The sequence below is a fragment of the Vairimorpha ceranae genome (assembly GCF_000988165.1).
Source record: "Vairimorpha ceranae strain PA08 1199 chromosome Unknown NODE_8, whole genome shotgun sequence".
Taxonomy (NCBI): Eukaryota; Fungi; Microsporidia; family Nosematidae; genus Vairimorpha; species Vairimorpha ceranae.
Window position 1 is genome coordinate 65,256 of NW_020169303.1, and position 14,811 is coordinate 80,066.

The window sequence follows — 14,811 nt, forward strand, 5'->3', positions numbered from 1 at the left end:
TGCTTCAAAAAATAATTTGAATATTTCATTTGTCTTTTTGAACAATTATACAACTTCAACATACTTAGTTTAACTTTATTTAATAATATTGCATTGTTAAGCGTGCTGTACAAACAATAACTAAATAAAATACCAAACACTGTATAAGTAAAGGACGTTTTTGATTATTTATAACATTCTATCAAATTATTTAATAGAATTAAAAGAAATTTTTGGAGCCTAGTAAGGTAGTTTACATAAATTATTATTTAATAAATTTCTACGTTTACAAAAATAAAATAAATTTACATTCGATAGAAACACATCTTTGTGTAATAAATACAATTAGTAACATAAAAGTATTTTGCAGTACACAAATCTTATTTACTTAATCAGTATATATTCATCAAAAAAAAAATTAATAAAACTTTTTAATTGTCGCTTTCAGGCTTCATCGCAGGGAAAAGTATCACATCCTTGATATTAGCAGCATCAGTCATAAACATAGTAAGCCGATCTATACCCATTCCAAACCCACCTGTAGGAGGCAGTCCATATTCAAGAGCCACACAAAAATCTTCATCAGTAATCATTGCCTCATCATCCCCATCATTTATGTCTTGTGCCTGCATTTTAAATCTCATTCTCTGTTCAATAGGATTATTCAATTCAGTGTATGCATTACAAATCTCTTTACCATTAATAAATAACTCAAACCTTTCTACCATTCCAGCTTCACTTCTGTGATTTTTAGCTAAAGGAGATGTAACAAGAGGATATCCAATAATAAAAGAAGGATTAATACATTTAGGCTCAATAAAATGGCCTACTAATTTATCTAATACTCTTGTTAATGTCTTTGGTTGTTCTACTTTAATTTCATACTTATCACACGTTTCAATAAGTAGATCTAATGTCTCGTCACTATTTATATTTAATCCGTCTAATTTTATGCCAACTACTTTACTAAGTTCTTCAAGCATATGAAATCTAGCAAAAGGTCTAGCAAAATTGATTTCCACTGGTTTAACTTCCTTCTCTCGTTTATTAGGAGCATACACTATTTTCTCTGATCCATGAAGATATTTGCACATACCATTAAGCATTTCTTCAGCCATGTTCATCATATCATTATAATCAGCATATGCCATATAAAATTCGCATGCTGTAAATTCGGGATTATGAGTTAAATCAATACCTTCATTTCTAAATAATTTCCCTATTTCATAAACTCTATCCATTCCCCCAATAACTAACTTTTTGAGATACAACTCGGGGGCAATCCTAAGAAATAAATTCATTTTTAATTCATTATGGTGAGTAGTAAAAGGCTTAGCAGCTGCACCAGTAGGTATTATGTTAAGAAGAGGTGTCTCTACTTCAACAAAATCTTTATCATCCAAATACTTCCTAATAAATTTGATAATATTAGTACGTTGTATAAATCTATTTTTTGATTCTTTATTAATTAAAAGATCTAAATACCTTTTACGATAGATAATTTCTGGGTCTTTAAGACCATAATAGTCAGTAGGAATAGTCCTAAGGCATGGTGTAAGAATACTTAACTCTTTTATAAATACACTAAACTCTTTTGTTTTAGTCCTTCCTAAAACACCACTAAATCCTACTATATCGCCTCTTTTAATATTAGAAATTATATCTTTATTCTCTAAAACTTGTGCATCTACAACAAGCTGTATGGTAAAATCTTCTGACATAACTTGGAAAAAAGAATACCTAGCATGAATTCTAAAATTTAAAATTCGCCCTGCTGACTGAACTTTTACTTTCTTCAGGTCTTCTTCTGATGCATCTTTAAAAGTGAAAATATCTTTAAACCTATAATTTACTTCATATTTATGAGGATACACCTGTACATTGTCTTTGAGTTGTTCTGTTACTGTTAACAATCTATTTTTATAAAATTCTTCATCTGAAATTTCTGGTACATTACTATTATTTTTTGTTGACATGGGTTAAATTTTTTCTGTTTGTAAAAAATTATTAAAAAAACCAAGATGGAAAATCTTTATCATTAATACCGTTATCAGTGATTTCTTTTTTAGTATTAATTGTTTGTTTAGTATTGATTTTATTTTTTATTTTTTTAGTTTTTGTTCTTTTTTTTTCTTTCTGCCTTTTTTAATAATTTATTTTTGTTCAAAGTAAATTTATGCATAACATAAATAATTTTAAATTTATAGTAAAAATAATTTGTTTATTTGTTGTATACAAACTAAGTTTGATTATTTTCTTTTACTACAAATGATCTTTTTTTTGTAGCTTTAACTTTGTTACCATACAAATTTACAAGAATGTCCTCAATTTTATAAATAACATTAACAAATGAATGAAATAGTAACTCAGCAGATGATTTTCTAGATCCTTTTTTCTTATCTTTTTTTAGATCTTCATTACAAAGCACAGCGTATCGCTGTAAAGTCAAAATTACTTTAGAAATTATATCGGAATTGAGATTATAATAATCTAAAATATTATTAAGATCTAAATTGCTAACCAATTTACTGTATATTATTTCAAAAAGTTTTTTTAAATGTTTAAAATAAGACCTAATAAATTTAAATAGATGATCTAACTTAAGAATACTGTGTATAGATAAGTATATATTAATAAGATTACATACACTTTCAAAACTATCTGTAAAAACATATTCAGAGGAATAAAAAAGAAGTTCTAAGGCATAAGTAAGATTATTAAATGAATCCCTATTTTCTTCAATAAAAAGCAAAAATTGGGCCCATGTTCTAACTTGTAAAAAATTAAATTTGAAAATAAAATGCTCTAATTTCATAAAATTATCTAAATTATTAACAATATGATCAATGACCATATTATAAACCTCTATTTGTCCTATTTTATTAATTAAAGTAATGTAAAAGTTTAAAATGCATTCTTTTATATTTTCTGAATCGAATTTACAAACTTTTTTTTTAAAAAAATCTATCACTGTTTTATAAACTTGTAAATCATCTATTGAATTATACAAAACAGTATGTAGTAAAAATACTCTTTTAACAAAATGTAGCAAGTATCTTTTTTCTATGTTAAGAATGACTTTATTAATTCTATTTAAAAAATTTAAAAAAGTTTCTTTTTCAACATTGTGCTTAGTTAAATAATCCTGGTAAAAAAAATTTAAAAATGTTGATTCTTCATGTAAATTTTCAAAGTTTTTTTGTGTAATAATATATTTATCAATGTTGTAATCTTTAGTGAAAAATATATTAAACTTCGTATCGCTTTTTAGTAAAAAAATATTATTTTTCAGTTTACTATATATTTGTTTTTTTATCGGTAAATTAAGATTTAAGGCATATAAATATGAATACAATAAAATGATGATAAAATTTTGCTTGTCATGCTCATTATAGTTCACAGGATCAAGTAGTAATTTATCTAAAAAGTTATGTATAGTTTTATCAATATATTTATCAGAAAATACAATTTTAAAAACATCAATTTTTGTAAAATTTATAGATTTTTTATTATCCTTCGATAAATTTATGCACTTAATAAATTTTAAATAATTTTTAGAAAAGGCATAAAAATTAACATTCGTTATATTTTCGTTTTTAATTAATTCATTAGTAATATTTTCATAATTTCTAATATTTAAATTGTGTAATATAATAGAATTAAAGTGTTTATGATTTTTTATATTTTCTATTTTTTGTAAAGAATTTTCTATATTTTCATGTAAACTCGTAAATTCCAAATTTTCTAAAAAATCCTCATTATATAACTCTTTATTTGTATTATACCACTTGATTAAGCATATTTCTTCAGTACAAGGAATCTGACTAGTATTTCCTATAAAATCCAACATAAAATTTTCATTACACTTACATTCTGCTATTTTTTCTTTTAGACTTTCCCACATGGGATTATTTCTAGTAAAATTTTATAGCCCACAAATGATTAATACAATAAATCTTATTCCAAACAAAATTCAGATAGACAAATTAAAACCTTATAAAAAAGATATGAATATAATTAAATCTTTATCTCACATTGGAATATCATTTATTGAAAATGAAGAAATACAAGAACTAGAAGATAATGATACATTTATTTGTGAGAGTGATCAAATTCTATTTTCTACATCTAACAATGAAGAAGAAAGCTTTCTTCAGTTTCATGTTTACGACAAAGAAAATGACGATTTTGTTATTCATCATGATGTGTTTGTGTATTCCTCTATAAATGATGCTGAATATTTTTATAAAAATGATAAACATTTTATTGCTTTAGCTACATTTGAAAAAGATGTTATGGTTTACGACAGCTGTATATTTAATCCAATGGCACCGCAAATATTACTAAAAGGGCATGAAGATCATATTATGTGTGTTAAAAAATTTGGAGAAAATTTATTTTCTGGAAGTGAAGATAAAAGTATTATTGAATGGGATATTATAAAGGAAACACCTTGTAATTTTTATAAATTAGATCTTGTGCCCGAGAAAATATGTAAATCAAATAATCATATTTTTTACACTGACGGAACAACTATTAAGAGTTCTACATCTGATTTACATTTTTCTTGTTATGATCGCATAGAAAACCTGATAGCATGTGATAATATGATTTATGTATCGAATTCAACAGGAGATTTTTTTAGTTTTGATCTACGCGCATCTAAATCCCCTTATTTTAGTAATAAATACGTTGAAAGTGCACTTACTGGAATGGATTTATTAAATAATAAAATTGCGTTATGTTCAAAAAGTGGAGAAATTTTTATTTTAGACTTGTTAGACTACGAACTAAAAAATTCTGAAAAAATTAAATCTGTATTGTATTCTATCAAATTACATGAAGATAATCTAATATTTTATGGTGATGAATCAGATACATTGCATTTGAAAAAGTTAAAAAATAAAGTTTTTTGATTTTGAATTTCACTGTATTTATAATTTTTTGTACTAATAATGCATTTTATATGTCTATAATTAATTATAAAATTAATTTAAATGTATTTTTGAATAAAATTGTGTGTATTTTCAAAATAAATTTACTTACAATTATGATATTGCAAATTTGATATGTCGTAATCATTTTAATTTAGTTTTTTCCATTCCCTCCTCGTGAATAATTATTACATATTTTTAGTATCCAATACAATTACGCCTTTAATTATAAGATGGTAAAACACCACGACGTGATATATAGAGAAAGGCAGCCATACAAAAAATCAATTTTTTAATTTTGCATTTTTTTCAATATAACCAATTAATTAAAAAAAATTTTGGAATTTAATAAATAAATTTTATATTTTTTTAAACACATTTTCTTTTGTGTCCGTTCTTCTTAACAATAAAAATTAGCTTGCGTTTTTTCTGCATTTCAATCTTTGCAACTTTATCAATTTTGACACGGGTTAGACATTTCTTGCGGCTTTTCACAAAAAACTAAAAACATATTAAATAATATGGACTGTGTAAATGTCTACGTTTAATCGTCTATATAAGAACTTAAATCATCACTTTTAATGAAAGTTGTTTAATTATTCTTTAAAAATTACTATTTAATACTTTTTTCATATTTACAAAAAATTTACACAACCATAACACAAGAATAGAGTTGTGTTACTTAATAAATGTTTAAAACTTTTATACTGTGTAATAAACATCTTTCTATATACTTTACTTTGATACATGAACTTTTTAGTACATCTCAAAATCATTTACATTACGATAAACTAATATTTTTCATTGAGTGATAATTAACATTTAAAATTTTAATATTAAACCAACAACTGCTTTACTTAAATAGATCTACTGTATAAATTTTTTTTCATTTATTTTACAATTCACTGTACTTGCTATTCTAGTGTCAATAAAAATTTAACAGCTTATTAATACTTTCTTTTAAACATTTGTACCCTCTATGTCTTGTGAAATATGTAAAATACACAAAGCAATTATCCTTAGATCTAAAGATCGAACTAAAGTTTGCAAAGAGTGTTTTTACATGTTATTTGAAAACGATATCCACAACACAATAACTGAATCATCTATGTTTGCTAAAGGTAGTACTGTTGGTATTGGAATTAGCGGAGGAAAAGACAGTACAGTTTTGGCTTATGTACTGGACAAGCTTAATAAGAAATATAATTATGAACTTAAACTAGTTCTATTGTGTATTGATGAGGGTATAAAAGGATATAGAGATTATTCTATTGATACAGTACACGAAAATAGCAAAGATCTTAACCTTAAATTACAAGTATTGTCTTTTGATGATTTATTTGGTGTTAATATGGATTCAGTTGTCCAAAAAGTCGGAAAAAGGAATAATTGCACATATTGTGGTGTTTTTAGAAGACAGGCTTTAGAAGAGGCCGCTAGAAAATGTTCGGTAGATTATATTGTTACCGGACATAATGCTGATGACATGGCAGAAACAGTTTTACTAAATTTAATAAGGGGAGATATTAACAGATTGTATGGATGCACAAACCCTGTAACAAATAAACATATTACCGATGATGGATTTGTTATTTCACTACCAAGGACAAAACCTTTTAAAAATACTTATCAAAAAGAAATAGTTCTTTACGCATTTCATAAAAAACTCAAATATTTTTCTACTGAATGTACATACGCGCCTGAAGCTTCTCGGGGTTACGTTAGAAATTTTATAAAAGAATTAGAAAAAATAGATTCTACTGCTATTTATAATATTATTAAAAGTGGTGATCAGCTGATAAAAACAAACAATACTAGTTCTAAGGCATTTCCTTGTGTTCAATGTTCGCATCCAACTTCGAGCCAAAACCAGATTTGCAAGGGATGTTCTTTTGTTGCACAATTAAAAAAATAAAGTATAAGGGAATGTAAGAATACATATATTGTTAAATATATGTATTCTCATATTTTTAAATAAGAATTAGTCTATTTATAACTAAAAAAAATAATGAAATTAACAAAATAAAATTTATAAAATTCTACATTTTACGATGTATTAAAATAATAACAAAATACTTTTTTTATTTATTTTCAAGGTTAATACAGTGATATGCTACTGTTTTAAGACACATTTAACAAGATATGTGACTCCATACATATACATTACTAGTATTTTTAAAGTAAAAAATAGAGATTTTTCAAAAAAATATAATAGTGTGCTTACCATACCAATCCATAACATTGACAGAACTAAATTTTTATGCAATTTAATTTTTTCGTGATAATTTGGTAATGTCGTAAAATAAATTAAAGAAATACAAAAAAAACAAAACACTGACGAAATATTATGAAATCTAGATGATAATAAAATCATACCAATTGTAACAGCCACATTCCCACACACCATGCTGGGGCGATATGGATTAGGAATATTAATACTTTCTTCGAGTTGTAATACTTCGTCTTCCTTATAAAGCCGTCTTATAGGTTTTTTATTATAAATAAAAAATACAACAGAATTTCCTACGTAAAATATTTGACAAATAGAATGCCAGAAAAAAATCGTATCTGTACATATTTCTTTTGTTAAGGTATGCAATATAGGACCTAATAAAAAACAGATTAAAAAGATAACTTTTGATATATTACAATATTTCTTGTATTTTATTAAAGGATTACACATGTTTAGTGATGTAATGTATATTATTGCTACTTCTATATTAGAAAAGAAATTCGTCTTATCGCCTTGTTTAATAAAATAAAATATTATAAAATGGAGAAATGAAAGAGAAAGCGTATGAATAGCTCTTGTGGTGGGGCTGTAAAATGTATCTATATTGTATTTCTTGTATGTAAATGTTTTTAAAATAAAACCATAACATTTTTTTGCAAAAAAATTCATTACAATTAATAGGGATATTAATTTTTATACGTATAATTTAATTAAAATCATTTAACAAAATTGCAAAATTTTAAAAAATGTTTTGTTATTTGTTTATAAATTTTTAAATTAAATTTTTGTTTTTTTTTGTGTTTGACATATTATCGTGTAGAAAAGCAAAATATCATAAGTTCTAAATTTTGATAATTTAACAAAGTTACTATTATTTGTAAATGTGTTGTTTCTGAATTTTATTTTTTTAGAATTTACGAGATATATAATAAACTTATCTTAAATTAATTTCAACTGTGTTAATTGCAATATTTGATACATATTTACAAACATTTAAAGATTTAATTAAAGATTTTATTTATTCGCAATTTAATAAAATATTTAATAAAAATAAATTATCATTTTACTGAAAAACATTTTGTGTAAATTTAAGAATAATGGCAATAATTTATACATCAATTTTAAATATTGGTGATAGAAATATCTAAAATACATAAAATATTAATTGGACACATTTTATCAAAATAATTTATTAGATTAAACATTATAACAACTAGAAAATCTATTTCTTAAATTTATCTTTAAATCTTTTTAGTAAATTTAAGGATTTTACTAAATTATTTTTGTACTCCAAAATAATGCTATTATAACTCTCTAGTTCTTTTTGAATATCTTCAATTTCTTTGTTTGTAAGCATTATGGGATAATAAAAAAACATTTTAACTTTAAGCAGAAAACCTAGAATTTTATTTTAAAAATGGTTAGCTCCCGTAGCTCAGTGGTAAGAGCGTGGTACTTATATGCTGAAAAGCTGTGTAGATTGGCTGAGACATGCCAAGGTCGCGGGTTCGACCCCCGCCGGGAGCATTTTTTGTTTTTTTATAACTTTTTCTTATTTCTTAATTTTTTAAAACCCCTTTAAATGAACATTCTGTTTTATTCAATATGCTTTTTTTGTAGATATGTTGAATTAGAACCTCTTGAAACTCTTACTATGAAAGATAGAGTTAAAAATAACACTATGTACAAGTTTATATATAATACGTTTGGTGCCAAAAGTGTAGAAGTTACATTATTTGATGATTTAAAAAGAACAATTGGTAAATATACTAAAACAAATGGTGTTATTTTTACTAGACTTTCAAGTACAGGATTTCTTACCATTGAGATTAAAAATAAAAATCCGGAAAAAATCAAATTTGGTTACAGATGTCCTGATGTCAATAAAGAGGTACAAGGGGCTTTAGGACCAATTAAAGATGAAGATGCTGTTGCTGAGCTTCTTTCTGTGTTAGAAAACAATATTTTGTCTCAGAGGAGACAGATAGAAAAATATGAAAACCATTTTAATTTAGTTACCAAATCTAAAACATGGGTGTTCAGATTTGTTCTTTTTGAAATATTTACAAGTATAGGAATTCTCTATTATTTACATAAAAATACTTTGAAAATGTTTGAGAAGAAACATGTTGGTAATTAAATAATTATTCGCTTTTATTTAAACAGAAATGTATTTAAATATTTTTTTTATAATTTTCAGTGTAAAATACCTCTTATTTGAAGGTTTAAGTCAAGCAATTAACTACATAATATAAACAATGTATATTTCGTTTTTATCTTTTTTTCTTAGTTTTATTAAAAAAGTAAAGTCAAAATTTTTATTAATTATGAAATGCAAAAATGTGTGATATTACACATACTAAAAGTATTATCTATTGGTCGAATACCCTGGTTACTAAGATGAACTAGAATACTCAACATCATCCTTACAGGCTATTAGACTTTAATAAGAAGAAATTATACTCAATTAATTTATTTTGTTAAAACCATCCTTTTTAAAAAATTGTAATACGAGTAACATTTCTCAAACTAAAACACAATTATGCTTAAAAGTGTCATAGAAGAGTATTTAAGGACAAAAACTATATTATGATGCCATGCTTCTATTAAAAATTTCAATTAAATAAATGTGCTTTATAAAAATAGTTCTTATTGTCTAACAAACCACTATCACATCATGACTTGCTTTTAGTAACACAAAGAAATGTTAAATTACTTATTAAAATCATTTTTAATATATTTTTAAAACCCAAAAATGACTCAACAGCGAATATTTAAATAAATTAAATTATACTCAAAATATTTAATTAATTTTATTTTGAAATAAGTCAAAAATTTTATCAACCACTTCTTCTGTGCTCATATCATCAGTATTAATAATAATAGCCCCCTCTGCGACAACTAAAGCACCATGTTCTCTAGTTTTATCACTGTAATCTCGTTCAATTATTCCCGCTAAAGTATCTTCATAAGATATATCAGGCCTTTCTAAAAAGCGTCTTTTTGCCCGCACTTTGGGAGATGCATCCAAATATATTTTTAAAGTAGCATCTGGTAGTACATTAGTCCCTATATCCCTTCCTTCAATAATAATTCCTGTATCGGAACATTTAATAAACTTATTCTGTAAGTTTCCCACTTTTTTACGAATGTACAATTTCTTAGCAACCAGAGAAACATATTCGTCAATTCTCTTGGATCTTAAGTAATTCGAGATGTTATGGTTATTATAAAGTATTTCATCTTTAAACATATCAAAATCTAAAAGATTTACAAAATCTCTAATATTTTTAGATTCTAGATCTGCATTTTTAAATGTACTGTCAAGAACGTACGCTACCGCTCTATAAATGCTACCGGAATTTATTGTTTTGTAACCAAGCCTCTTTCTTAGTAAGCAGGCAGTAGTACTTTTACCACTTCCTGCAGGCCCATCGATGGCGATTTTAAAAACCATTTTTGAGAGGGTAAAATATTTAAAAGTACAAAAAATTACAGTTATTTAATAAAATTGAAATAAATATTCGTCCAATATTTTATAAAGACACTATACAGTGAACATAAACAGGTGTGATTAATAATTATACATTTTAAAAATTCTCAAAAAAAGCAATTCCCACGCTTTAACCCTTGCATGAAATACGAAATAAAAATAAGATATCCGTGCGAAAACCCAGAAATTATTTGCAATAGCATTAAACAGGATGATATAGAAAATACAACCTGTAATCTAAAATATACAATAGAAGAAACATATTTAAGTGTTGTAATTTCTTCTACAGATATAAAAAACTTACAAAAAAGTTTTAACAGTTTTTCACAACGATTTAAATTAGCGGAGGATGCGTATAATTTTTGCAAAGAATAAAATAATATATTTAAAGTTTAAAATACTCTGTTTTGTCTGTATAGCTTTTATATTTACACCTAAAAAACACTTTTTCTCTATTCTTAACAGTTATAATACCATCATATTCCGTAGAAATACCACTAGGTAATAATTCTATAATAATAACTATATCAAAATCATACCAGTCTTGTTTTGTACACGTTCCGTCTCTAAATATACAAAACTGTGAATCAAGATTAATATTAAATAACTTTCTAGCTATAAAAGCATGATCTAGTATTGTTTCGTTTTTATAAATATCACCGTTGTACTCGCTATGTAATGTATAATTACTATTATACAACTTTGGTTGATTATTAAAAAAATATATTGATGGATTATCAAGTGCTTGTAGTAAATCTTTTATAAAAAAATCTGCATTTACGTACTTTCTCTCGTCAATAACAAACTTTCGATTTTTAAAAAAGTCTACATTAAAAGAACCAAAAAAATCAATAGATGTCATTATGGGTTAAAATTTTATAACTTTTTTTAAGTTTAAAAGCCTGCATAACTAATATAAAAAAAAATAATTCAACTGTTTAATAAAAAAATTAAAATTATTTTATCATCATTTCGTATTTATCCAAGCCACCTTCTAAACTAAAACACTCTAATCCAGAATCAATTAAAACCTTGGCAGCACGTAAGGAAGAAATCCCTCTTTTACAAAGTATAACTATTTTTTTTGTTCTATCAATTAAGTGAATATTATCCTTTAAGTCGTTAATTTGAATGTTAATGGACCCTTTTATTCTAAACATTCTAAAGTGAATATTGCTGCGTACGTCAATAATAAAAAAATTATCAAAATTTTTTAGAATTTTGCACCATGTTATACGCGGAATATTAAAAAAATCTGCCTTTAATAGAGAATTACAACTATTTGGGTCAATTGAATGTTTATAAATATTTTTAATGCAAGTTAGACATTCATTATTTATTTGGCGCAGATTAAAATTATTATATGTGTTAGTGAATCCATTATATGTTATTAATTTAGTAGTATTAACTCCTAAAATAGTCTTGATTACTTCTAATCCCAAAAGACTACCAAAAATTCCACAAATTGGTCCAATAATACCATTTTCATCACAATTTGCTGTAGTCTTTTTCACTGTTGGATATAAACATCTATAACATGGTCCATCTTTTTTAAAGATGTATAAATGTCCTTCCCATCGAATAACTGATGCACACAAAAAATCTTTTTTATATTGTTTTGATAAATCTGATAAAACGTATCTAGTGACAATATTATCAGTACAGTCCACTACTATATCATATTCTTCAAGTTCACTAAAACTGTAATCAAATTTAGTTTTATATTTAACTACTTGAATATTACTGTTAATATTACAAATAAAATCATATGCTATGTCTACTTTATAACAGCCAACGTCTTTTTCTTTATAAATTATCTGTCGCTGTAAATTGTGAATTTCAATCTTATCATAATCTACTATTCCAAGTTTCCCAATTCCACAAGATGCTAGATACATTACCAAAGGCGATCCTAATCCCCCGCAGCCTACTATTAGCACACTAGAATTTCTTAATTTTATCTGGTTATCAATACCTATTCCTGGTACTATGACTTGGCGTGAAAATTTATTTTTTTCATAGTCTAGTAAATCACTTTCATGAAACATGGGTGAAATTACATATAAATTTTTACAAAATTTGTGTGCTAATAAAAAAGCACACAATTTTTAATAATTATTTTTTTTAAAAAAATATATCAAAGTTCAATTCCCAAAAAATGATTTTTTTAGACCCATATGGATAAAAATAATAAAGAAGAACTGGTTTATAAATGTTTATATATCCAATGCAAAGCATTTTATAATAATAAATTGGATTTAGATAATCACCTTATTAATTCATACCACAACAATAATGTTAAAGTTTATAGTTTGAAATGTCCAGTTAAGGAGTGTGATTTTATTATAGACGACAGAGAAAGTAAAGAATATTGTGAGAAAGATGATGATTTACGATTATTTTTAACTCACCACATGAACTTATGCCATATAAACATTCTTGCCAAAGCTTTAGATGTTTTTGATGAAGTAAATATAATAAAGAATAAACAATATAACGATATTACACTGATTTCTAAAGATAAATTATTTAATAAGAATTTAATAGAAGATGTTTATATAAAAGATTTACTTAGTTGCAATTCCGAGTTAGGAAAAATGCTTTTAAAGATGCATGAAGGTTATTGCCTAATTATTAAGGAAGGTAAATACTATAAGTGTAAAATTTGGGGATGTTGTATGATATTTGTCTCTAAAAAGGCTTATAAGCTTCATATTTTAAGATATAAGCACTTGCTTTCTAAAATTGTTAATATAAATTCAAATGAGTGCACACTTAATTTTAATGTTTTATTAGAAGAACTAAATTATTTTAAAAAAGTATTTGCTGTTAGTGGCATTATACAATTTTTTGGAGATGAAAATGATTTTTTAGGTCCTATTCTATTTAAAAATGATCTTACAACAGATAATAGTGTTGTTGGTTGTGTATACAATAGTAATGGTATAGTTAATAATCATATCGCATCTGCTAAATCTATTTTAGAATCTATAAATGAAGAAACCTTAAGTTTTGAGAACATAGAAATTATTTTTTATAAAAACACAGAATATAACGATTTATCGGCTAGTATTGGATCGGGACTTTTTTACAGGAATATAAAAGAATGTATTACACATTGTCTTTTTGTGAAAATAAAAAATCCTTTATTTTTAGTTTGCACTAAAGATAACTTTACACCCGATTTTTTTTATAAATTTGAATCATGTAGTGCCAGAATATATTTTTTAGATTTAAGTTTGAAAATTTTAGATAAATTTGAGTTTAATTTTGGATTTGTGCGAAAAATGATAGTTGATACAAAAGAAAATTCATTGTCTGTATTTATTTTATTTAGCGATGGCGTGATTCGTAAGTTTAATTTTAAAGATAAAAATTATGATTTTATACCCTTAGATGTTTTTAATATAATAGATTTTGAAGTAATGGAAAAAGATACTATTATTTGTACTGACGGAAAATTGCTTTTTAAATGTGTAAAAACTAAAATTGTGAAACAGTCTGATTTCTTTGATTCATTTATCAATTCGATATGTATTCGTACTAACGTTCAAGACAATAGTTTATTACCTCCCCTCGAATGCGATAATATGCTAACAGATTTAAAAACCAAAACCAGTACCAATATTGTATGCTGCAGTACAGTAAATGGTTATATTTACTCTGTTGATACTAATTTAAAAAATCGTTTATCTTTACTGAAAAGTTTTTACACGCATAAAATTATTTATTTACAAGAAGACGATGAGATATTGTATACAAATCAACTGGGTTTAGCTACCAAATTACTTACTATAGAAAAGACATATACTAAAACAAAAACACTCAAAAATTCGCTTTTTTATTCCGCTTGCCGTAGCAAAACCGGCCTCATTTTTGGACAATACGATGGTCAGTTGATTTTTTTAAGAAAAAATAGAAAAAAAGCACAGCCTAAAAATTTATTTTATTTTGTAAAAAAAGGCAGTTATTTTTTAATTTTAGACAAACAAGAAGACGTTAATACAGTAGATCTCATTGATAACAAATGTTTAATTATTAATATTTTACATTATGATAAGCATATTTACCTTTTTTTTAAATGTGGAATTATTCTTAAATTTTTTTCAAGTAAATTGTAAATTAAAAAAATTCTACTGAAATGCAAATAAGTTAGTCTTTGTTAATTAACA

At 25.0% G+C, this 14,811-nt stretch overlaps 12 protein-coding genes across 12 annotated transcripts; 5 read left to right on the top strand and 7 right to left on the bottom strand.

The window, feature by feature from the left end:
* Positions 1 to 410: 410 nt before the first annotated feature.
* AAJ76_800067210 (lysyl-trna synthetase) lies at positions 411 to 1,955 on the bottom strand (the record flags this gene model as incomplete). The annotated part of the gene is made up of 1 exon (XM_024476477.1): positions 411 to 1,955. One exon carries the CDS (start codon positions 1,953 to 1,955, stop codon positions 411 to 413), a length of 1,545 nt encoding a protein of 514 aa, XP_024331750.1.
* A 263-nt stretch (positions 1,956 to 2,218) lies between these two features.
* Positions 2,219 to 3,883, bottom strand: AAJ76_800069138 (hypothetical protein; the record flags this gene model as incomplete). Its single annotated transcript, XM_024476478.1, has 1 exon — positions 2,219 to 3,883. One exon carries the CDS (start codon positions 3,881 to 3,883, stop codon positions 2,219 to 2,221), a length of 1,665 nt encoding a protein of 554 aa, XP_024331751.1.
* A 34-nt stretch (positions 3,884 to 3,917) lies between these two features.
* AAJ76_800069173 (wd40 domain-containing protein) lies at positions 3,918 to 4,895 on the top strand (the record flags this gene model as incomplete). Its single annotated transcript, XM_024476479.1, has 1 exon — positions 3,918 to 4,895. One exon carries the CDS (start codon positions 3,918 to 3,920, stop codon positions 4,893 to 4,895), a length of 978 nt encoding a protein of 325 aa, XP_024331752.1.
* Positions 4,896 to 5,892: 997 nt separating this feature from the next.
* On the top strand, positions 5,893 to 6,828 carry AAJ76_800071148 (adenine nucleotide alpha hydrolase; the record flags this gene model as incomplete). Its single annotated transcript, XM_024476480.1, has 1 exon — positions 5,893 to 6,828. One exon carries the CDS (start codon positions 5,893 to 5,895, stop codon positions 6,826 to 6,828), a length of 936 nt encoding a protein of 311 aa, XP_024331753.1.
* Positions 6,829 to 7,026: 198 nt separating this feature from the next.
* AAJ76_800073070 (phosphatidylinositol n-acetylglucosaminyltransferase) lies at positions 7,027 to 7,815 on the bottom strand (the record flags this gene model as incomplete). Its single annotated transcript, XM_024476482.1, has 1 exon — positions 7,027 to 7,815. One exon carries the CDS (start codon positions 7,813 to 7,815, stop codon positions 7,027 to 7,029), a length of 789 nt encoding a protein of 262 aa, XP_024331754.1.
* Positions 7,816 to 8,368: 553 nt separating this feature from the next.
* AAJ76_800073758 (hypothetical protein) lies at positions 8,369 to 8,503 on the bottom strand (the record flags this gene model as incomplete). The annotated part of the gene is made up of 1 exon (XM_024476483.1): positions 8,369 to 8,503. The coding sequence occupies one exon, from the start codon at positions 8,501 to 8,503 to the stop codon at positions 8,369 to 8,371; it is 135 nt and encodes a 44-aa protein (XP_024331755.1).
* Positions 8,504 to 8,728: 225 nt separating this feature from the next.
* Positions 8,729 to 9,286, top strand: AAJ76_800073984 (endoplasmic reticulum membrane protein; the record flags this gene model as incomplete). The annotated part of the gene is made up of 1 exon (XM_024476484.1): positions 8,729 to 9,286. One exon carries the CDS (start codon positions 8,729 to 8,731, stop codon positions 9,284 to 9,286), a length of 558 nt encoding a protein of 185 aa, XP_024331756.1.
* A 663-nt stretch (positions 9,287 to 9,949) lies between these two features.
* On the bottom strand, positions 9,950 to 10,603 carry AAJ76_800075858 (cytidylate kinase; the record flags this gene model as incomplete). Its single annotated transcript, XM_024476485.1, has 1 exon — positions 9,950 to 10,603. One exon carries the CDS (start codon positions 10,601 to 10,603, stop codon positions 9,950 to 9,952), a length of 654 nt encoding a protein of 217 aa, XP_024331757.1.
* Positions 10,604 to 10,780: 177 nt separating this feature from the next.
* On the top strand, positions 10,781 to 11,014 carry AAJ76_800076036 (hypothetical protein; the record flags this gene model as incomplete). The annotated part of the gene is made up of 1 exon (XM_024476486.1): positions 10,781 to 11,014. One exon carries the CDS (start codon positions 10,781 to 10,783, stop codon positions 11,012 to 11,014), a length of 234 nt encoding a protein of 77 aa, XP_024331758.1.
* Positions 11,015 to 11,024: 10 nt separating this feature from the next.
* On the bottom strand, positions 11,025 to 11,501 carry AAJ76_800076756 (hypothetical protein; the record flags this gene model as incomplete). The annotated part of the gene is made up of 1 exon (XM_024476487.1): positions 11,025 to 11,501. The coding sequence occupies one exon, from the start codon at positions 11,499 to 11,501 to the stop codon at positions 11,025 to 11,027; it is 477 nt and encodes a 158-aa protein (XP_024331759.1).
* A 94-nt stretch (positions 11,502 to 11,595) lies between these two features.
* AAJ76_800077942 (molybdopterin biosynthesis protein) lies at positions 11,596 to 12,687 on the bottom strand (the record flags this gene model as incomplete). The annotated part of the gene is made up of 1 exon (XM_024476488.1): positions 11,596 to 12,687. The coding sequence occupies one exon, from the start codon at positions 12,685 to 12,687 to the stop codon at positions 11,596 to 11,598; it is 1,092 nt and encodes a 363-aa protein (XP_024331760.1).
* A 129-nt stretch (positions 12,688 to 12,816) lies between these two features.
* Positions 12,817 to 14,760, top strand: AAJ76_800078072 (hypothetical protein; the record flags this gene model as incomplete). Its single annotated transcript, XM_024476489.1, has 1 exon — positions 12,817 to 14,760. The coding sequence occupies one exon, from the start codon at positions 12,817 to 12,819 to the stop codon at positions 14,758 to 14,760; it is 1,944 nt and encodes a 647-aa protein (XP_024331761.1).
* Between the last annotated feature and the right edge of the window lie 51 nt (positions 14,761 to 14,811).